Here is a 22,843-nt window from a genome sequence, read left to right as displayed (position 1 = left end):
AGAGGTGACTGAGAGTTCTACATCCTGATCCTCAGGCAGCGGAAAGAGAGACAGTGACTGGCCCTGCATGGACTTCTGAAACCTCAAAGCCCACCCCCAGCGGCCCACTTCCTTCACCAAGGCCACACCTATATCCTGGAGCAGGTGGTGGGTGGGAGTGGAGTCTTCCTGCCTAAACCATCATAACTACACATCATGCTGAGGGTTTCCCCGTAGTCAGCACTGCATGCTCAGCCTAAGTCTCTCTAGCCAATGTTCACCCTCCATCTTGTTCCCTTCCCTCATTTTGAATTTTTATTTATAGAGTACATATCCATATAAAGTGGGGAGTAGTGGACCCTCCCGAGCCTTGCAAGTCTGTCATGCAAACTCAGTTGTGTCTTTACTTACCCCCATATATATATACATATATATATATGTATTACCTATTTATTTAATATACATATCTAATCTGTTCTAAGTATTCAGTTACTACTTAATATTAGATAAATAATACTAATGTATTAAATAAATATAGGTATTAAATAGAAAACATTTATAGCTATAAGTATTAAATAATATATATTTATCAAATGTTGAGATACAGTGTCTCATATCTCAGACTGGCCCCTACTCACTATGTAGCTCTGGCTGACCTGGAATTCCTCCTGATCTTCCTGACTCCACCTCCCAAGTGCTGCCATTAAAGAAGTGTAGCACCACTCCTGGCTGGGCACAAAACCTAGGACTTCCTAAATACCAGCCAAGCACTCCCATGGATGAAGGCCTAACCCCTGCACTTTGAAATAACTCCACATACGTCTGTAAGTATATCTGGACACCAGTGCTCTAAGATACTGTAACAATTAACAGCAGCCCCATGCCATCCACCTTCAACGAATGCTCAAGTTTCTAGCTACCTTTAGGTGCATGTTTGAGCACAGATCCCTGGTAACATTGGCTATAGGTGTATGTTTGCAGGCCCCAGGTAACATGGGCTGTCTTTCTCAATTACACTCCACCTTTCTCTCCCAGACAGTCTCTCTGAACCTAGAGCTTGCTGATTCAGCCAGGCTGGCTGGCTAGCAATCCCCAGGGTTCCTCTCGCCTCTGATCCTTGCCCTGGAATTATAGGTGCATGCTCTTGGGCTCTGCAGTTTTGTAAAATGTGGGTTCCCATGCTTCTGTGGCCAGCCCTCTGTCCTCTCCCTACTAAGCCAGTGCCCCAGGTCTTTGTAGTTTTGAACTGTGCTTTTTGGGGTCCATGTCCACGAAAACACTTGTGTCTCTGAGAGTCCTGGTTGTCTTCATGAGATCAGCAATTCATTTTCTGACTCTGTCAAACTTCTCAAGGCCTGAATCTACGTCCCTTGGATGGGGACGGGCGCTCTTTTGCCCTCTTTGTTTCCTCTTGCTTGGCTACAGTGCCTGGCTCTGGGTCTCAGCTCTGGACTATTTGTTTAGAGGTGGTGTCATTAGGGTCAGGAGAGCGCCACCTGCTGACTGGTGGTGCTGTGCTGTGTGCTCAGGACGGGCAGGCTGCTGGATCCTGTTGTTTAACTGGCTTTCGCATCGTAAATTGGCTGGCTCATCTCTCCTAATTATGCCCAAGCATATCTGATGTGTTTGTTGTTGTGATTGTCACTCTTGTCTGAACTCTTGTTCTGAAAGGTTCTGTCAGGAAGCCTCTCCACATTAACTACTGAGTGCTGTGGATGTGCCACAGCGGTTTTGGGTAGCTGCTCTGTTCTCAGATGCATCGCTGCGGTCCACACTCAGCTGCTGTATTTCCAGGATCACACCGTAGATCCTGCTTCTCTCAGAAACTCCTCAGCTGGGGAACTTTCCTTCCGGACTCCCAATGCTTTGTAGTCAGTTGTTCTCACACCATGCTCTTGAAGGAACTCCAAACCATGACTGCAGCTACAAAACTTAGCCATAGTTCTTTCCCTCCCCTTCCTTCCCCTCCCTTCCCCTCCCTTCTCTCCCTTCTCCTCCCCTCTCCTCCTTTCCATTCCTCCCCTCCCCTGTCCTCCTTTCTACCCCTCCCCTCCCCCCTCTCCCCTCCACTCCTCTCCTCTCCTCTCCTCTCTTCTCCCCTCCCCTCCTCTCCTCTCCTCTTCCCTCCTCTCCCCTCCTCTCCCCTCCTCTCTTCTCCTCTCTCCTTTCCATTTCCCTTCCTTCTCAAACAGTCACATAACCCAGATTGACTTACTCTGCAGCAGAGGATAACTTTGAACTCCTGGTCCTCCGAGTGTTGGGATTTCAGACATTCTCTTTCCACCTCCACAATTGGTTGTTCTACTTTTGATTTTACTTTTACTTTTTTCTTTTGTTTGTTTGTTTCATTAACTCTGTTTTGTTCTGTTTTTCTAATGCTCAGGACCTTGAGCATGCTCGGCAGATACTCTGTCACTGGACCACACTCCCAGGCTATTTTTAAAATTAAATCTATTTAGTGTATGTCCCCCAAGTATGCATGCATGTGTGAATGTGTGCATTCTCAAATATCCATGTGTCATGGTGTGTGTGTGGTGGTTACAGGACAACACTCGGAAGTTGACTGCGTCTGCCACCTTGCTCTAAGGGTCAAACTCCTGTTGTCAGACCTTTGTGGGAGAGCCTTCATCTCCAAGCTGTTTCACTAGCACATCTTCCTGTTTCTACACAGGGCCTTAGTGGTAAGTGCTCAGGCTGGCCTTGAACTGACTGTCATCCAGTCTGGCCTTAATGTGTGGTCTTCTGGCCCTTGGCTCTGCTATAGTTGTGCTTACAGGCCTAAGCCCAGCTTTTAAAAAAAAATTCTGAATTCATACTTTCACTACAAATTCAAATTCAGGATTGTGCCCTCCATGGTGCTGAGGTAGACATAGCCCTTGTGGAAGGTCGCGCCGAGTTGTCCCTCTACTCTGGCCTATGGAGAGGATAGCTGTCACCAGACACTTGATGCTGGCACTGCCATCTCGGGGCTCCCATCTAGAGTCTGAGAGCTAGGCATCTGTTCCTGTAGATTACCCAGTCCGTGGTACATGGTGATTTTAATCATCTTCTGATTCTTTCTTTGTCCTTTTCCCCCCAAGTCTTGACTTTTATTAATTAAAAAAGTTGCACGTTTATTTTGCTTTCTGACTCTGTGCTTGTGCCTTCAACACTTTGACAATGATTTTCTGCTCCTCAGTAAGGAAAGCCCGCTTGATCCTGTCATGGACACACTTGGCACACATGGGACCACCATAGGCCCTGACGTGCTTCTTTGCCTTAGACAATCTCATAAGGACTTTAGGTCTCACAGCACGACTTCGCAGTCTGCCTGGGCATCCGCCACACACGGATTTAGGTGCTTTCCCACCCTTCTTGGTGTAAAGGTAAACAATCCTGTTGCCAGGGTTCGAGACAGCCTAGTTTTGTTAGAGGCTGTATTAGAGGAAAGCCTACGACGGTATGTCAAACGCTGGACTGTCCTCAGTGCCTCTAAGCACCATCCCTGGAAGAGGAAAAGGAAAGGGTGGGCAAGTTCAAAGGTCAGATGTGACTGCCTTCTTTGTCCTTTTTAAGACAGGGTTTCGGGCTGGAGAGATGGCTCAGCGGTTAAGAGCCCCGACTGCTCTTCCAGAGGTCCTGAGTTCAATTCCCAGCAACCACATGCTGGCTTACAACCATTTGTAAAGAGATCTGATGCCCTCTTCTGGTGTATCTGATGACAGCTACAGTGTACTTATATATAATAAATAAATAAATCTTTAAAAAAAAAAAAGACAGGGTTTCTCTGTGTAATAGTCTGACTGGCCTGGAATTGGCTCAGTAGAGCAGGCTGGCCTCATACTCACAGAAATTCACCTGGCTTTGCCTCCTGGCTGTCCTGGAACTCACTGTGTAGACTAGGCTGGCCTCAAACTCAGAGATCCCTGCGTGCCTCTACCTGGGATTAAAGGTATGCACCTGCCTGGTTTTTTTTTTTTTTTTTTTTTTCTTTTTTTCCGGAGCTGGGGACCGAACCCAGGGCCTTGCCCTCGCTAGGCAAGCGCTCTACCGCTGAGCTAAAGACCCAACCCCCACTGCCTGGTTTTTAATCCCTTTGCAAAGGATTATAGTTTTTAGCAGCACTTGGAATGGTGGCTTAGAGTGCCTGTCATTGGTGTTGCTCTCAAAAGTGTAGGTAGCCTACCTTTCTCTCATGGAGTCACTTGATTTCTTTGTAGCTGTTCAAATGAGTTTTTCTCCCTTTGAAGTTCAAAACCTTCACAGATTAAAGGTTTGGAGTGGGTCTTTGATGTATTTAGGTACTTAATGTACTTTCAATGCATAAATTTCAAAAATGATTTCACTTTTAAGATTATGTATTTGTGTGTGTGTGTGTGTGTGTGTGTGTGTGTGTGTGTGTGTGTGTGTGCGTGCGCGCGCGCCACATGCATACGTTTTCACTGTCTTGTCTAGCCTGATTGAAAACTGGGCTCACTGGGCCTTGGTGGCACATGTCTTTAATCCTAGCACTTTGGAGGTAGAGGCAGGCAGAGCTGTGTGATAGGTGTTCCTTAGAGGACAGAAAATGGCATCAGATCCCCTAGGACTGAGTTAGAAGTGATCGTGATCTACCTGATGTGGGTGCTGGGAACCGAGTCTGGGTCTTCTACCAGAGCAGTATGCTGACCATCTCTTTTTTTTTTTTTAATTAAGATTTTTTTTTCTTTTAAAGATTTATTTTATGTATGTGAGTACACTGTCGCTGTCTTCAGACACACCAGAAGAGGGCATCAGATTTCATTCCAGATGGTTGTGAGCCACCATGTGGTTGCTGGGATTTGAACTCAGGACCTCTGGAAGAGCAGTCAGCGCTCTTAACCTCTGAGCCATCTCTCCAGCCCGCTGACCATCTCTTTAGTCCTGATTGTCTCTTGTTTGGTTTTTGAGACAGGGTCTCTCTGTGTAGCTCTGGCTGTCCTGGAACTCACTCTGTAGACCAGGCTGGCCTTGAACTCTCAGGGATCCACCTGTCTCTGTCTCATGAGTGCTGGTCTTTTTTTAATCGTAGGGAGTTTTTCTTGAGTTTTATTGTCAGTATTTGTTCTGTGTCTTTGCTTTAACTTTCTTCTCTGGGGCTTCTGTTGGATCTTGTTTGCTTCACTTCAAGATTTATCTTTGGTTCTTTTTTTTTTTTTTTTTTTTTCCGGAGCTGGGGACCGAACCCAGGGCCTTGCGCTTCCTAGGTAAGCTCTCTACCACTGAGCTAAATCCCCAGCCCCAAGATTTATCTTAAAGTTTAAAAAAATGTTATATATTGTGTCTGCGCATGAGTTTACGTGTGTGTATGTAGGCCCACGTGTGCCCAGGCAGGTGTGTGCCACAACGTGTGTGGCGGTGAAAACAGCTTGAGGGGGTTGGTTCTGTCTGTCTGTGGAGATCGAACTCAGGCTGTCATGTTGGGTGACAAGCGTTTTTATACATCTTGCTGGTGTGTTTGCCTTTTTCTCCTGATTCTTTTTTAGCTCTTTGTTCTTTTTCAGAGCGTTGGAATGTTATTAGTATACTAGGGAGTTACCTTTGTCACGTGCCGTCGAAGTTTCCAGGAGGTTTTAGGACTTGTGCAGCCGTCGCTGTGGTGTAGTTTTTACACTTCCACATTCCTGAAAATGCCTCGCTGCTCTGTCAGATCTCAGCGCTCTGCATTTCTTCAGGTGCAGTCATTTCTGAGGGTACCATCTTGCATTTTTTGATTGCATCACTCATGGAACTGTAAGAATAAGAACACAGCATCTTTTTTTTTTTTTTTTTCTTTTCTATTTTTCGGAGCTGGGGACCGAACCCAGGGCCTTGCGCCTGATAGGCAAGCGCTCTACCACTGAGCTAAATCCCCAACCCCAGAACACAGCATCTTTTATGTGCTTGTCAGGCTTATACACACAGAGGCACAGGTGTGCCTTCTTTGTTCCTTTCTTTCCTCCTCCTCCTCCTTCTTTTTCTTTTTTAGAGACATGGTTTCTGTATAGCTCTGGGTCTCCTGAAACTCAATCTGTAGCCTAGACTGGCCTAGGACTCAGAGTTCTGCTTACCTCTGCCTTCCAAGGGCTGGGATTCTTTTTTTTTTTTTTTTTTTAAAGTCTTTTTTTTTTAAATTTATTTATTCTTTTATGAGTACACCATAGCTGTCTTCAGATACACCAGAAGAGGGCATCAGATCCCATTACAGATGGTTGTGAGCCACCATGTGGTTGCTGGGACTTGAACTCAGGACCTCTGGAAGAGCAGTCAGTGCTCTTAACCGCTGAGCCATTTCTAAGGGCTGGGATTCTTGTGCCACCATGGCCCATCTGTGTGTGTGTATGTGTGTGTGCGTGTGTCACATGTGTATGTGCATGTGTGCATTTTCACTGTCTTGTCTAGCCTGATTGAGAACTGGGCTCACTGGGTGGAGGCAGAGGCAGGCAGAACTGTAAGTTGGAGGCCAACTACAGCGTGAGTCCATCTCAGCCAGGGTCACATAGAGAAACCCTATCTTGAAAAATAACAAAAAAAAAAAAAAAAAAAAAAAAACCCAAAAAACAACTCCTGGGCTCAAGCAGTTTTCCCACCTCAACTTGCCAATAGCTGAGACTATAGGTGTGCATTATTAGTACACCTAAAATTTATTTGTGCACATGTATATAGAGGCCAGAGGTCAATCACTCTCTTCCTCACTCCTCCCTCCCCTCTCTGATATGTATGTATGCCTGTGTGTGTGCTGTTGTGTATATACATGCACATGGAGGCCAGGGGAGAGCTTCAGGTGTCCGGTGTCCTGCTCTATTACTCTTCATCTTACTCCCTTGAGACAGAGTCTCTCCCTGAAGCTGGAGTTAGGCTGGCAGCCAGTGGTCTGTGTCTGCTCGTCCACAGTGCTGGGGTGATGGGTGTGTGCTGTCATCTCCAGCTGTTTACACAGATGCTAGGGATTTAAAGTCAGGTCCTCACGCTGGCACAGCCACCAGTTGCCTGGGGAGCCATTCCCTGGCCCCACCACTGCCTGCCTGGGACAGGGTCTTACTGAACCTGGAGCCCATCAATTTGGCTCGACTGACCAGCCAGTGAGCCCCAGGGGTCCTGGTCCTGCTTTCCCAGTACTGGGATTGCAGGTGCGCACTGCTGTGCCCTGCTTTGTGTCCGGGTGCTGGGAGCTAGGGGTGCAGCTCAGGTCCTCATGCTTGTCTGGCAAGCACATTAACAACGAAGTCATCTTTCTACCTCTTTGTAGTCAAGATCTCACTATTTGTGCGTTTTGCTTTTTCTGTATTTTTGACTCATTCATACATGATTGGCAAATACGTTCATCTATCCTTTGCCATGTCTTTTGATTTTATTAATGTTGTCTTTTGAAGCAAGTACTTTTTGGTTTTGGCCCTCCCCTGCCTTTGAGTTGGGTCTTTTTGTAGTCTAGGCTGGCCTTAAACTCATTGTGTAGCCCAGGCGGGCCTTGGCTTTAGGTAGTCTTTTTACAGTAGCCTCTGGAGTGCTATCATCAACACATCTGGCTTGACAAAGTTTTACTTTTTTTTTTTTTGGTTCTTTTTTTCGGAGCTGGGAACCGAACCCAGGGCCTTGCGCTTCCTAGGCAAGCGCTCTACCACTGAGCCAAATCCCCAACCCCAAAGTTTTACATTTTGATGAGATTTAACTTACCCTTGACAGTGTAATTTTGTTGCTTTCTAAAAAGCTGTGTCCATTGTAGCATACATGTGTGTTACCTTTCTGCCTTTTAAGAGAGTGATAGCAAGGGTCCTCTGCCTCAGTTATTTTCCACCGAGGCACTGCCCTCGCTTAGAAAGCTCATTTCAGCAGAACATGCTAGAACTGTCCCGAAAACTTCCAACTCCCGATTTTCCCACCAGGGCAGCTCAGCTGTCATCTTAGAACCAGGCTGTTCGTTCTGAGGTTAAGAACACTCAGTGGTTCTGGCAGATGCCTCCAGGGTGCCTGTGCTTCCTTGGTCAGAGGTATCAGTGGCTTTTAGCTCTGTGCTCACTGTGTGAGCAAGCTGCTGCCTTGTAGATGGTAACAGGGCCAATGCCCAGTGTGCCCCTGCCAGCCATGAAGGCTGTGGTAACACATTTTCCTTTGACCTTTGCAGGTGAAGGACTTAACTCAATACCTGGACCCTAGTGGGCTTGGAGTGATCAGCTTTGAAGACTTCTACCAAGGGATCGTGGCCATCAGAAATGGAGGTAGGTCAGTGGGCTCCTCCCTGAGCCCTACCACCTCTCCTTTCTCCTCAGTGTTCTGTAACTAACATTCTTCCCCAGCCACTATATAGCCCTGGGTGGTTCGAACTCACAGAGATCCTCCTGCCTCTGCTTCTCAAGCGCTGGGAGTAAATCCATGCACCATAATACCCAGCTCAGCCCATTATATCTTGGATTCCCAAAGCATCTGGTGTTCACTGTTCTCCCCTTCCCTGTTCTAGAAACCCCAGCTCCATGATTGAAAGCCTCTCAACTGCTTGTTTGCAATGTGGAAAGCTACTTCCCTTCCCCAGCCTTTCAGAGGACAAACTAAAACAGGAAAAAAGCATACGGTTATTCTATATTCCCCACCCATTCTGTGTAAGAACAGCTTGCTGTGTGTGCTCCATCCACTGTCTACAGTCCTTTTTCTGTGGAATGCAGTCACCTCACTACACTCAGGCACTAAGACTCTGGTATGCAGCCTGAAGAGTTCAACATTTGTTCAGAGGCTTTTTCTTTTTTAAAGCAAAATGTAGCTATTGTGAAATGTACAAATCTTATGTGTGGCATTTTGAGATGTGACAGATTTCTGAGCTTGATTCTTAAATCTCCAATGAGACTGTCATGTCAAGTCCCTCCTACCTCTTTTTTTTTTTTTTTTTTTTTTTATCAACCCTGGGCTTCACTGCTTCACTGTAAATTAATTCCTCAGTTTTCATGTAAATGTGTCTTGTGTGTGTGTGTGTGTGTGTGTGTGTGTGTGTGTGTGTGTGTGTGTGTGTGTGTGTGTATGTGTGTGTGTATCTGACTCCTTTCCTTTAGCATGCCTCTTGGATCCACCATGCGGTTTGCATGTGGCTGTGACTGTTTTCAGACTGTGGAATGGTGACCTATTGTGATGTTCATCTCACTTTGGGGATGTTTGAGTAGAGTTTTGAAGAAGGTCTGTGTACAAGCTTGTGTGGTTGCACGTGTGCCTAAGCTCTGGTGGTTGGCCCTATGCTGAGTGTAAATTTAGCGTCTTCACAGTGGATATGCCAGTGGACAGTCACCAGTTAGCCTATGTACTGTCCTTTTTTATCAGATCTGATACCATGGAGCTGGGGTTGGTGGTGATGGAGTGTTAGCTGCAGGCTTTCGCCTTCTCACACACATCAAGTCTTGCCAGGTGAGATGGGCTTTGAGGATGCCCATGGACTTCAGGTCTCAGCATGGCTTACCTGTCACACCACAGATTACTACTGACAATGCCACTTAGGACTGAGTTTCTAGAATCTGGAGTTCTCTCATAGTTCTAAAGAAGTTGCTGTGTTTTGTCACGTGTGTTACTGTTTGGCGGTTTCTTACCCCATAAGCCTGTTGTGGCCACCAGCCTCTGGGGCTAATATTGTGAGCCAGCGTCAAAGTGAGACCAGTGCATGGTGACAAGAAGACAGATGGATGATGCACCTCTGTTGTCTAGGCAGAAGACAGGAGCTGAGGCTACCGTGCAGGCCAGCCTTGCCTAGGGAGGAGCAGGAAAGAGAAGGGAAACATGGTGGATTGGGGAGCAGAGAGCCTATGTGAGGGGGGGAGAGGGAACTGGACCGGGAGGAAGGGCCACAGTGATGGCCAGTGACTTTCCCAGTGCAGACAGGTGGACAAGTGAGTGGGCAGAGCTGAGCAAGGGCTTCAGGAGGGAATGGGGCAAGTTTCCTGAGGGACGAGGTAGAGAACGGCCAGGAGAACTGCACAGTCCCCAGACTCATTGTTGGCAGCCCGAGCCCTGTGGCCGACTGTTAGCCTGACTTGGAGTTGATAGATTGCAAGCAGTTAGAATTTTTTTTTTTAACCTATGCAAGTACACTGTAGCTATCCTCAGACACACCAGAAGAGGGCATCGGATCCCATTACAGATGGTTGTGAGCCACCATGTGGTTGCTGGGAATTGAACTCAGGACCTCTGGAAGAGCAGTCAGTGCTCTAACCACTGAGCAATCTCTCCAGCCCCTAGACTTTTTTAAGTTTTCTCCGGTTGTATATATTTATGTCTATATGAGTGCGTGCCTGTGGTTTCAGGTACCCGTGGACGCCAGAAGAGGACCTTAGGCCCCTGGAGTCCATTCGCTATTCTCTACCCATCAGTGATTTAAAGGATATCTTGATGGTTAAGTATATTTTAAAATCTTGGCATTAAACCTAGAATGGTAGCAACTGCGTGTATCTGAGTATTTGGGAGGCTGAGGCAGGAGGATTGCCAAGAGCTTGAGGTTACCCTGATTTGTATAGTGAGTTCTTCATAATGGGTTACAGTGTGTGACTCTGCTTCAAAGATCTACTCGACCTCCATCCTTGGAACCTCACGGGATATATGCTTGGAGATGTGGTGGGACACGAGATAGCAGGCTTACAGGCCAGCATGGCTAGACTCTCTGTCACCGGCAGCCTTTCACATGAAACATAAAGCAGCTGTCATTCTGAATGCTTTGTTCAAAATGGGTACTTCTTCGTCGTTGTGACTTCTGTCTTGTTATAGATATCATAGATGATATCCTGTTTTCCTTTGGAAACACAGAGGTACAGAACACTGGGCTGATTACCTGCTCTGTGTATGACAGGCAGTGAAGTTGGCTTTGCACCATCTAAGCAGTGTTCCTGGGTCCTGTCCACAGGTAGGAGGGAGGTTTGTTTCTACTCTCTAGCCCCAGCGTACTCTTAGTACCCTTGGAGTGAACCAGGGAGAGTTCATTGGCATACTCAGACTAGAGTAGTTGATGGCACAGACCTAGTCAGGCTGGGAGGAATGGCAGCAGGAGCTGGGGTAGGTAGGAAGAATCTATAGAGATTCTGTGTGAGGTGATGTCTCCATGGCTGCTAGTTATGCATTCTGCTGGGCCCCAGCTAATGTGAAACGGTGAACTCTCTGCTCCGGGCTGTCCTTGCATCTTGCCTTGGAAGGTCCCTGCCCCCATATTCTGGACTTCTGAGCTCCTCAGGGTCAGAGTCTACCTGTGTGTAGGAGAGCTTGCTAGCTGGTGACCATGGCTGTCTTCTGAGTGGCCTGGGTCTTGGTTTAATAACTGAAGGAGCAGGTAGATGTTTTTCATTTCTGGTGACAGCAAGCAGTTGTCTGAGATGTCTTGTCACCCAAGTTCTACTTCAGTGTGCCAGGTGGGACTCAGCCATGAACTTATTGTCCCCTTGCCTTCGTGGGCTGATCCTATAGCCTCTCTAGTGCCCTTTGTCCTTTCCACAGGGGAGGGGCTGCTTGGCCTCTGCCTGAGAAAGGGACGTACTGGTCTCAGTGAATCTGCCAACTTCTGCCTCTTCACAGCCACTCTCTTCTCCTGCCTTCCTCTGTGAGGAGCCATCCTGGCCGCTTACACCAAGCCCTGTCCACCCTGCTGCTGCTGTTCGTGTCTGTTTTCCTGGGGTTCTATTTTATTATTGGTTTTCTTTTCTTTTCATTTGTTTGGCTCTTGTTGTGGTTTTTGTAGATGTTGAATTCACGGAGATCCGCCCGCCTCTGCTTCCTGAGTGCCAGAATTAAATGTGGGCAGCACCAGGCCCCGCCCCAGGTTGGCTGGGTTTTGAGACCAATCCGGGCAGCCCAGATTGACTGTTTAGCTAAGCATGGCCCTGCACTTTCAATCTTTCTCTCTCTCTCTGCCAAGGGCTAGAGCTAGGTGAGCATTACTACTCACAGCTAGGCTGCTTTGTTTGAAACAGGGACTTCCTGTGCAGCCTTGGCTAGCTAGCATGGTTATCCACTGTGTAGCCCATGGGGGCTATGAACTCAAAGCGATTTACTTCAGCCTCCAAGAGGTGGGTCCACACCTGTCTTTGTAGAGTGGCCGATAGAGCTAGTACAGTTGTAGGGAGTAATAAAGCCTCTGAAGTAGCGAATAGATGTGAGTGTCAGCATGTAGAACTGGTTTATTTTATTTTGAGGTAGTGTTTCTCTGTTTAGCCCTGGCTGCCCTGGAACTTGCTCTGTAGACTAGGCTGGCCTTGAACTCTGAGATCTCCTTGTCTCTGTGTCCCACATCCACAAACTGGGATTAATGGCGTACACCACCATGCCTGACCTGGGGTTCGTTTTTAATTTCATCATTTTTGAATTCTTTTTCATTAATATTTTCACGATGATTTAATTAGGAATATTATTCTCCTAGCTGGTTGTTAGAGGTACTTCAGATGATGCAAGGTCTCAGCCTGATACCACCTCAGGGAGACGTCGCTTTGAGTTCAGCTCGTACAGAGCAGACCCTGGACCTGGGGTCTGGACCTTCTTTTTTTTTTTTTTTTTTTTTTGGTTCTTTTTTTTCGGAGCTGGGGACCGAACCCAGGGCCTTGTGCTTCCTAGGTAAGCGCTCTACCACTGAGCTAAATCCCCAGCCCCGGTCTGGACCTTCTTAGTGGGGTCCTTACGGAGCTGCGCTGTGGGGAGCGGCAGAGATGAGGTTAAATGAGGTGAACCTATGAGAAGTATTTGGAGACTACAACAGATTCCTTTGCCTTTGGTGCTGGCTTTCTAGTGGGAAACAGACAGATGATAAGGTGGGTGGGAGATGGGAACTATGGGGGTGACACCAGGCAGGGGGTGTCTTGTGGAGGGCTGTGCGTGGTATGTTTGGGGCTGTAGAGAAGCTGGAGTCAGAGGTGGAGGGATGAGCAATGGAGATATCATCTGTCCAGTGGTACAGTGGGAGGATTTGGCCTTTTCTGTGACAGAACAAGCTTTATGATTCTGCCCCAGCCTAGGCCATGAAGAATGCTCAGTGGAACAGCCCCCTGCCTCAGCCATTCTGCCAGGACACTGGGGGAACTGCCCGGTGTATCTGATTAGGGCCGTGGATTTCTTTTCTGTTTCTGTACTTTTGGGGTTTCATTTACATGCGATTAGGGAGGCACAGTGAGAGACTAAATGAGAGGTGAAGTCAGAGATGATTTCGAATCATTTTATGGCAGGTAGAAGAGGGGAGTCATGCATTTCCAGTGAAGCTCTCCTTAGGACTTAGTGCGATGTTCTGATGCAGCTGTGTCAGCCTTGTTCTACACGGGGAGCAGCATAGTAAACCACACAGTATATTGACCCAGTTTGCAGGGAGCGCAAGACGCCTGCTGTCACAGCCACAGGCACTGTTCCAGGAATAGAATGAGACAGGGAACTGTTACAAATAGGCCATGGCTCTGGTTCTTGTGCCCCCACCTCTGGAAGGACAAAATAAACGCACATTAAGTTTCCACTTAACAGCTAGCTGTGGTGGTGCGCACACCTTCAATCCCACCACTTGGAGGCACAGACAGGTGGATCTCTGTGAGTTCAAGGCCAGCCTGGTCTATATAACAAGTTCTAGGGCAGCCAGGGCTACATAGTGATAACCTGTCTCAAAGCAAAACAAAACAAAATTCCACATAAAGAGACTTAGGCAGGAAGATCTCAAGTCTAAGGCCTGCCTGGGCAACTTAGTGAGACCCTGTCTCAAGGTAAAAAGAGGGACAGAGAGATAGATGCTCAGCAGTCAGGAGCACTGCCTACTCTTCTAGCAGAGCTGTAGTTCCCAGCAACCACTTGTCAACTCATGAGCATCTGTAACTCCAGACCCCGAGGATCTAACATCCTTTCCTGGCCTCTGTGGGCTCTGGGCACGCAAGTGATGCATGCCGACATACATGCAGGCAGACATTCATACACAAAAAATAAAAATAAGTAATTTTAAAATATATAAAGAAGGGGCTGGAGAGATGACTCAAGTTTGGATCTCTGCATCCATGCCAGGCAGTTTATGACTCTAACTGTAGCCCAAGGGCTCCAGTGCCTCTTCCAGACCCCACAGTGAAATTATAATTATGTGGATAAATGCACCTCTATTCCCCTTTCTCTTTATATAAATATAGATGTATATTTATATTTTATCTCATTAAGGACATATTATTTATTACTAAGCAAAAATAGTACTTTTAAGCAAAAAAAAAAAAATGTCATCTTGGGTGTTTACAAGTGACTTTATCTTATAGGCAGGGTGTCCCGTCCCTGACTTCACAGTGTAGACCACACTGGTCTAGAATACAGAGATCTGCCTGTCTCTGCCTCCACTGCCCCGCTCAAACATTTCACCACAATTCCAAATCATTGTTAACTCTTTAATTTAGAAAACAACACATTTGAACTGGAGAGACGTTCTGAATTTACTTAATATTTTTAAAAATAATAAAAAAAAAACTTTGTATTTTCTGCTATTGGGTAAAAACAGAACATTCGGGGCTGGAGAGATGGCTCAGCGGTTAAGAGCACCCGACTGCTCTTCCAGAGGTCCTGAGTTCAATTCCCAGCAACCACATGGTGGCTCACAACCATCTGTAAAGAGATCTGATGCCCTCTTCTGGTGTGTCTGAAGACAGCTACAGTGTACTTATATATAATAAATAAATAAATCTTTAAAAAAAAAACAGAACATTCAAACAAAAATCAAGCAAAGGAACAAGACAGTTGTACACTTTGGGGCCAATGCATTATCGCATGCTGTAGCAGTGAGCCCTTGTCTGTTAGTTCTTGGAATGTGGGTGTCGCTGCATTGCACTGGCCGGCCCTTAGCAGAAAGAGCTGTTGGAAGCCAGAGCTCCAATTGCCATCGGTTTCCCTTTTTCTATCAGGAAGAGCCTTTTTCCTTCCTCTATTTTTATTGCTTGTAATTTAACATTTCATCACTCGGCTCCCCACCCCTTACCTAGGTCTGCTTTATTCTAAACTTCCTTAGAGAGGACACAGAAAACAGTGATCATTAGTGAACATGTTATAACTAGTTCCGTGATGACAACAGTTAAAGCAAAACTGTTCAAGACCCAAGCGACTTCTGCGTACTGTTCCATGTTCTTTTAATGTGGAAAATATTTTCCCCTTTAACTTCTGAATCTCTCCTTAAGGACTTCAATTTACCAGTTGTAAACTTAATGCCTTACCAGTTCAGAAGCCTGGATCCTTTTAGGTCTGTTGTTGCTCCGGGGAAATGTTCCTTTTGAACTTCTGTGTTTGCAGGCGTCTCAAGTCAGCCCTTGTCTATGATGGTGAGCTTTGCCCCCTAGCACAGTCCCAAAGGTTTCTCCAGTGGCTCAGCCTTCTGCAGGACCTGGCCAGGCCTTTCCAATCCACCATGTTTCTGCTTCTGTGCTGCTTCAGGCTGTGACTTCAGGCCTAGGTCTCTCTGGTGTGCTTTTGACCATGTTGTGCTTGCTATTTCCCCCTAGACTTTGGTCTGCTTTCGTTTGCCTCTTGTCTGGCTGCCCTGGCCCCCACCCCCCCACCTCGTCCCCTGGGCTTTTTCTGGCTGTAAGCATTGGTTCCAGTTGCCCCACGTTGGGTATCAGGATTATTATGTTCTGTATATATTAATTAATGCTGGTAATTAATACAGCAGCAATTATTCCTTAACCAACTTTTCCCCAAATAACTGCACAGAGACCTTTTAATATTTCAAAACCTTAGGCATTAGCCAGGCGAGCTTTCAACTAGCTCATCTAAGGTACTCCAAACACCGAGCCCCATCCAGCCATGTGGCTAAAGTCTGTCTCTCCTCATGTCTCCTGGAGAAAGGCTTTCTCCTTCTTCCCAGAGTTCTTTTCTGCCTCCTAAGAAGTCCCATCTTCCACTTCCTGCCCAACTAATTGGCATTCAGATTTTTTTTTTTTTTTTTTTTTGGTTCTTTTTTTCGGAGCTGGGGACCGAACCCAGGGCCTTGCGCTTCCTAGGTAAGCGCTCTACCACTGAGCTAAATCCCCAGTCCCAGATTTTTTTTTTTTTTTAAATTAAAGCCAATCAAAGAATGTCTTAGGTAGGTGAGGAAGGATATCAACATAATTTCACACAGGGGGGCCCTAACACCACAGGCACCTGTGTGTCTCTGCACATCCCCACCCACAGACACATTTTTTAATAAAAAAAATTTTTTAAAAAAAGAGGCAAAACCATTTTTAAATTTTTTCTTTTATTTTCAAGATGGTTTCTCTGTGTAGCCCTGGCTGTCTTGGAACTCATTCTATAGACCAGGCTGACCTCAAACCAGAGATCATCCTGCTTCTGCCTCCCAAGTGCTGGGATTAAAGGGATGTGCCACCCTAATTTTTTTTAAAGATTTATTTATTTATTTCATGTATATGACTACACTGTCAGTGTCTTTAGACACATCAGAAGAGGGCATCAGATCCCATTACAGATGGCTGTGAGCCACCATGTGGTTGCTGGGAATTGAACTCAGGACCTCTGGGAAAACAGTCAGTGCTCTTAACCACTGAGCCATCTCTCCAGCCCTAAAGACTATAAAAGTGCCAGCCACATTCACATTTTCCTCTGTGGATGCCATATGGGTTGGTGCTCTTAGATGAATTGCACACCGTCGGCTGCAGACACATTCACGGATCTACCACCATGCTTGCTGGGTTTTTTAAATTTTAGGTTCCTAATTTCAGCTTTAGAGGCTAAAGCAAACTTGTTAACATGGCAGTGGGAAAACCTGCTTGAAATGTCCCAGCCTTTCACTCTGACTGTCTGGGATAATGGGTCCTTTCCTCCTGATTGGAAAGGTCTGTCTGTGGCATCAGCCACCTGTGTTACAAACAGTGGCATATGTGACTTTGTTGGCGCTCTCCTGGACCAGATAACGCAGGGACCACAATTTGAGGTGGCAGAGACCAGATGTGCCTGATAACCTGCATGCATGAAGCTGTGCTGGAGGCTTCTTCGCTTTTCCACGGTCCTGCTGTCCACATGCTCAGCCATGAAGAAGACTCACAGTTCTTTTTTTTTTTTTTCTTTTCTTTTTTCTTTTTTTCGGAGCTGTGGACCGAACCCAGGGTCTTGCGCTTGCTAGGCAAGCGCTCTACCACTGAGATAAATCCCCAACCCCAAGACTCACGGTTCTTATGAAAGTGTAAGTGTGTGTGTGTGTGTGTGTGTGTGTGTGTGTGTGTGTCTGTCTGTCTGTGTCTGTGTCTGTGTCTGTGTCTATCTATCTGTCTGTCTGTGCCACATATAAACCCGGTGTCTATGAAGGCCAGAAGAGGGCATCAGATCCCCTGGGACAAGAGTTACAGATGATTGTGAGATACAGTATGGATGCTGGGAATTGAACACAGTTCCTCTGGAAGTACAGCTAATGGCTCTTAACTGCTGAGCCATCTCCCTAGAACCCAAACCCACAATTTTTTTTTGAGGCAGTCTTTTTATGTGTCCCCAAATGCACAATTTTTATTACTTTTTTAAAGGCAGGGAGGGTCTTTTTATGTCTCCCTGGCTGACCTGGAACTGACTACAGAGTAGGATCACAGAAATTCACCTACATCTGACTCCTGAGTCCTAGGACTATAGATATGTACTACCATGCCTAGCCCTAACAGTTCTTTTTTTTTTTTTAAGATAATTTTGTAATTATATTTATGTACAGAAAACTTAAGTGTACATTTAACCCAGTTTAATGGCGAGTTCTTTAGCCTTTGCCTTTTCCAGCTTGGCTATGCGAGCCACAGACTTAGGACCCAGGACGTTACCTCCCCAGTGGCAGCGGATCTTGTCATATCTGTCATTATAATTGGTCCTAATAGCTTCCACCAGCCTAGCCAGAGCACCCTTGTCTTCCGAGTTGAGCTGTGTGAAGGCAACAGTGGTGCACGTCTTCCTGTGGACCAGGCGCCCCAGCCTGGCCTTTCCCTTAATGATGCAGTAGGGCACCCCATCCTACGACACAGGGCAGGCAGGAAAACCACCAGCTCAATGGGGTCTACATCATGGGCAGTCACCACCACCTGTGACCGTGTTGACCCTGCTGCAGATGGTCTCTTAGTTGGGACGTCCCCTTTGCCAGCAGCTTTCTTCTCAGCATGGGCCAACAGCCTTTGCTTCTTCTCCTGCTTTGTCTCTGGCCTGTACCTGTGGGCGAGCTTAAGCAGCCGAGTTGTTGTTTGTCTGTCCAGGGCCTGGGTGAACTGGTTAATGGCCGGAGGTACTTTGAGCCCCTTATAGAGGATGGCTCTTTGCCACTGCAGCCTGATGTATGGGGCCATTTGACGAAGTGTGTGAGATCTCTTTTGGGCAGGATGTTAAAGTTCTTGGGCTTTTTTTCCAAACAAAGTATTGACCACCTTTTTAGCTCCTGTTTCTTGATGATGGTGGGGGCTGGGGCCACCTTCTTCCTTGGCCTTCTTTCCTTTGGGCATCTTGCTCAGCTGGAGGAGAGACAAAGAAGAGGGAATTGTGGGTGATCATCCCTAGCAATTCTTAAAAGCCATAGAAGAGAACAATGTGTAGTCACTGTATACACTGATGTGGCTAGAATCTCAGGTGAGGGACAAAGGACCTTCCCATCTCCTATGAGGGGCAGGCAGCAGGCCCAATCTTAGGGTCTGGTGAGAGTAACCATAGCTGTTGTGATTAAGATTAGGACTGTTAGGCTTGGAGGGCAGTGTTTGACAGCATGAACATCCTTGGGTACTGCTCTCACATGTGCACTGTGTCTGCACTTTGTAATGCGGGTCCATGGGCACTCACCGCTGCTTCTCCAGCGTGTCCTGCCCTCAGTTACCCAGGTCTGTTAGTGGCCAACTTCAGAGCTTATTGGGTTTATGATTGTATTTTTCTTCCTTGGTGTAGATGAAAGCTCAAAGCTTCTCTGGTCTTTTGTGTCTCACTGAGAGGAAGCCAGTGGTGACCTTTCCTAAGCAGTTCTTCCAGGAGACTCTAGGGAAGGTTGCTGTGTCACTTGGCCCTTGGTAGATGGCTGTATAAACTAGGTATGGTTCATGCCTGTAATTTAAGTTCTTGAGGATGGACATAGGAGGTTGCATGGCTGATTTAAGCCAGCCTGGTTTTCAGGAGACTTTGCTTCAAAAAGAAAAGGGGGGGAAAAAGGGACTATGATTTTTTAAATTACTATCTTTAAAACTTTATGTGTGAGTGTTTATGTATGTGTGGGTGGGTGTCTGAAAGCCAGAGGACAACCTCAGGGGCCAGTTCTTACTTTCTACCTTGTCTGAGACAGGGTTCTGTTTTGTTCTGCTGCTGTGTGCACTAGGTGAGTTGGCCTACAAGCCTTGTAGGGTTCTCCTTCTCCATCCTGTATCCTATCATTAGAGAGCTGGGGTTGCAGATAAAACCATGCCTGGTTTTGTGTAGGGTCTGGAAATCTATATAAGCTCAGCTCCCCGTGCTGCACAGCAAACACCTGTATCCCCCGTGCTGTCTGGGCTTTTTGAACAAGTGCTGATGTAAGAGTGACTGTGTGACAGGCATTGACTCAGTAACCAAGCTGTAGTCAGTGCAATCCATGTAAGACATTACATAGTAGCGGGACATTGGCATCCGTGTCCTTCTGTCCCCCTTGCACTGCACAGTGCCTCTGAGCGTCTTGGAGACCATGAGTGTTGCCACCTCTTCCCACAGAGGGAGATGCAGGCATTCTGGAGTTGAAGCAGTTAGAAAATGTCTCTGACGTTGAGTGAGGAAGTTGGTGCTTCTTTAAAATTTAATTTCTTAGGTGCTGGAGAGATGTCTTAACAGCTAAGAGACTAGCTGCTCTTGCAGAGGGTCAGGATTCGATTCCCGGTACCTATGTGGAAGCTCACAGCTGTCTGTAACTCCAGTTCCAGGGAATCTGATGCCGTCCTGGCTTCGGAAAGCACCAAGGATACATATGATGTTTGCATACACGCATGTAGGCAAACGCCCATTAAATTAAAATCATAAAAAGGAATAAATCTTTTAAAATTTACCTTATTAAAAAATTAAAATAAAAAAGCTTTCTGGAGCACACCCTTCATCAAAGCCCTCTGGAGGCTGAGGCAAGCAGATCTCTGTAAGTTCAAAGCCAGCCTGGTCTACATAGCAACTTCTAGGCCAGCCTGGGCTACATAGTAAGACTCTGCCTTGAAGACAAACAAACAACAAAACAATAACAACAGCCAATGGGGGCTGGAGAGGCGGCTCAGCTGGTAAGAGCACTTGCTGTTCCTCCAGAGGCTCCAGTTCCGCTCCTAGCACCCATTTCAAGCAACACATAACTGCCTAGAACTCTTACCTGAGGGGGAATCTAATCACCTCTTCCGGCCTCTGTGGGTGTTGGTGCGTGCACGTGCACATGTGTACACACACACACACACACACACACACACACACACACACACACACACACGTTAGAAGAAGGTCAGGGTATGCTGTCCTACACCCTCAATCCCAGCAATCAGGAGGCAGAGGTAGGTGGATGAATCTCTTGAGTACCAGGCCACAGTGAGTTCCAGGACAGCTAGGGCTACTTAGTGAGACCCTGTCTCACAAATAAAGAAAATTTAAAATTCTTAAAACAAACCTCATATTCTAAAATATTTTCCCTTTCCTATTTATTGGGAATCGGCATGTGCAGACTTAAGTGTCAGGGCATGTGTGTGGAAGTCAGAGAGCAACATTTGGGACTTGGTCTTGTACTTTGATGATGTGGGGTCTAGGGATTAAATTCAGTTAGAAGTGGTGGCAAGCACCTTTGTCCACTGAACTTCTCACTGGTCCAAACCCACATCCTCTCATAACCAGAGGTACATAAAGCTGGTGAGTGTCACACCCGGGCACTGCATTGCTCAGAGTTTCTCCAGACAGCCATGTTGGTAGTGTTGGGTCCAGTTTGTATTGAGTCCCTTCCTGAGACTCATGACTATATGCTTTGCAGAATTTGGTATCTTGCACTTTTACTTTACAGTGTTGTTTGATTCTTTAAAAAAAAAAGTTTGGTTTTGTTGTTGTTTTGTTTTTGTTTTTTTAAATGAGCATAACAGCGTCTCAGAGCCCTGGCCAGCACTGCTGTCTACCTGGGTGATATGGTTCTTGTGTTTCACCCCTGCTTTCTCCCCCTGGGATCTCCGCTTGGGGAACCCTCACTCCCTTCTACAGCAATGACACTCCTCCACGCACATCGTGGCCTCTCAGCCCTAGAAGCAGCCTCCCTTAGGAGTCCTAGCTGCACACTCCCACCTTTACCTTGGACCTTCTAGACAGCACCGAGTGGCCTGCTGAGGCCGGGTCTTCTCTCCACAGATCCTGATGGCCAGCTGTACAGTGTGGAGCCTGTCCAAGATGAAGAGCCTCCTGCCTGTGCTGATGAGTTTGACGACTTTGTCACCTATGAGGCAAGTGCTCTCCTCACATGAGCCCCTCTTCTCCCTCCTCTGTGTGGCAGCTGCTGCTCCCTGAACTGCCACAGCTGCCTTAGAGCACTGTGCCCTCTGCACATGGTAGGTGGGCTCTGGGGGATCTGGGCTGTGGCAGAAACCACCAACTATTCCCACTGGCCTGGTGGGCTCAAGTTCTACATGTTCAAAAGTCATCCCGTGGGCCTGCTGTGGAATAAAGGTTGTGGGCCGTTAGGTTCTGTGGTGTCCTTGCTGTGTCACCTTCTACCAGGCAGAGCAGAGTGAAAGTTCTCCTGGTGAACTTTACAGTAATTGTCTGTGTTTGGGAACCCTGACTAACCTGCCTCCTGCCCTGTATCCTTCACTGTCTACTTCCAGGGAAAACCAGGGTTCTGCTGTGTGATGTGTCCTGCAACTGTGGGTTCCTTGTCTCCTAATTGGGGACGAAGTCATCGCCAAAGAAGGCAGACTACTGTAACTGCCTAGCAGAATGGAGAGAGCTGAGTCTGGGGTCATGTGGCTGACCTACAGGGCTTTCTTCACAAAATACATGGAGGTGGTGTCCTGGTGCTCAAGGTGGCTTAGAGACCTTGGGCTCTTGGGTCCAGGAGTTCCCGGCAGGCCTGGCAATGCAGTAAGACCAATCTTGAAAACATGAAATTACAACCTGAGCCCTTGGTGTGCTGGTAGACGTGGCACCTGCCAGCTTTCAAATGCCTGAGTGCTACAGGCTGGTGAGATCTAGGGCTCTTGTAGCAAGTTGTCAGAACCTTGTCCGTTGGTCACACAAGGGGCTGGACCCTGTAATGTCTAAGTAGCTTCCTTTTGAGGACTAATGAGGGTTTTTTTTAGTCCTAATCCTAGTTTCTCTTTTAAAGGCTTATTTTTAATTCTGTGAGTCTATGTGTGCATATGTGCATATGAGTGTGGGTGCTGTGGAGGCCGGAGGCTTCTGCTCCCCTGGAGCTGAAGTACAGGCAGTTGTGAACCATGCCGTGTGGGTGCTGAGAGTTGACACTGGCTTCTGTGGAAGAGCAGTAAGCACCCTTAACCACTGAGCCGTCTCTCTCAGCAATCTTGACTTCTATTTTAGATGCAAGAAACATTTCTAAGTTTTTGTTTACTCCTAAAAAAATTGAGGGGTTGGGGTTAGCTCAGTGGTAGAGCGCTTGCCTAGGAAGCGCAAGGCCCTGGGTTCGGTCCCCAGCTCCGGAAAAAAGAACCAAAAAAAAAAAAAAATTGAAAGTTTTCATTTTTTTTTTTTTTGAAGGCTTGAGTTCTAAGCACATGGATCAAGTCCTGCAGAAGATATTCATGTGATGTCAGATATCACATGATGCCTTACCATAGCGTTCCCATCAGTGCAGCAGGGCACGGCTGATACTTCCTTGCTAACCAACATTTATGGTGTGCATGTGGAGCCGTGTCTCTGCGACAGAGTCACAGAGTATAGTTTCCCATTCAGGAAGTCCCCTGTGCTCTGCCATGCCCACAGGCCCCCGGCTGCCCCTGGAGTTTCAGAGCTG

At 46.9% G+C, this 22,843-nt stretch overlaps 1 protein-coding gene and 1 pseudogene across 3 annotated transcripts in view; one reads left to right on the top strand and one right to left on the bottom strand.

Annotated features, from left to right (window-relative positions):
• The window catches only part of Rab11fip3 (RAB11 family interacting protein 3), an 84,175-nt gene that overhangs the window by 27,458 nt on the left and 33,874 nt on the right, over positions 1-22,843 (top strand). For all 3 annotated transcript variants that reach the window (XM_087571547.1, XM_087571546.1, NM_001427085.1), the window contains 2 exon segments: positions 8,078-8,171; positions 21,223-21,314. In XM_087571547.1, coding sequence (XP_087427673.1) covers positions 8,078-8,171; positions 21,223-21,314 — 186 coding nt within the window.
• Positions 3,060-8,039, bottom strand: LOC108352171 (60S ribosomal protein L34 pseudogene; annotated as a pseudogene).

This window comes from Rattus norvegicus, chromosome 10 (genome assembly GCF_021556685.1).
Source record: "Rattus norvegicus strain SHRSP/BbbUtx chromosome 10, alternate assembly SHRSP_T2T, whole genome shotgun sequence".
Classification (NCBI taxonomy): Eukaryota; Metazoa; Chordata; class Mammalia; order Rodentia; family Muridae; genus Rattus; species Rattus norvegicus.
This window is presented reverse-complemented; position numbering and strand designations above follow the sequence as displayed.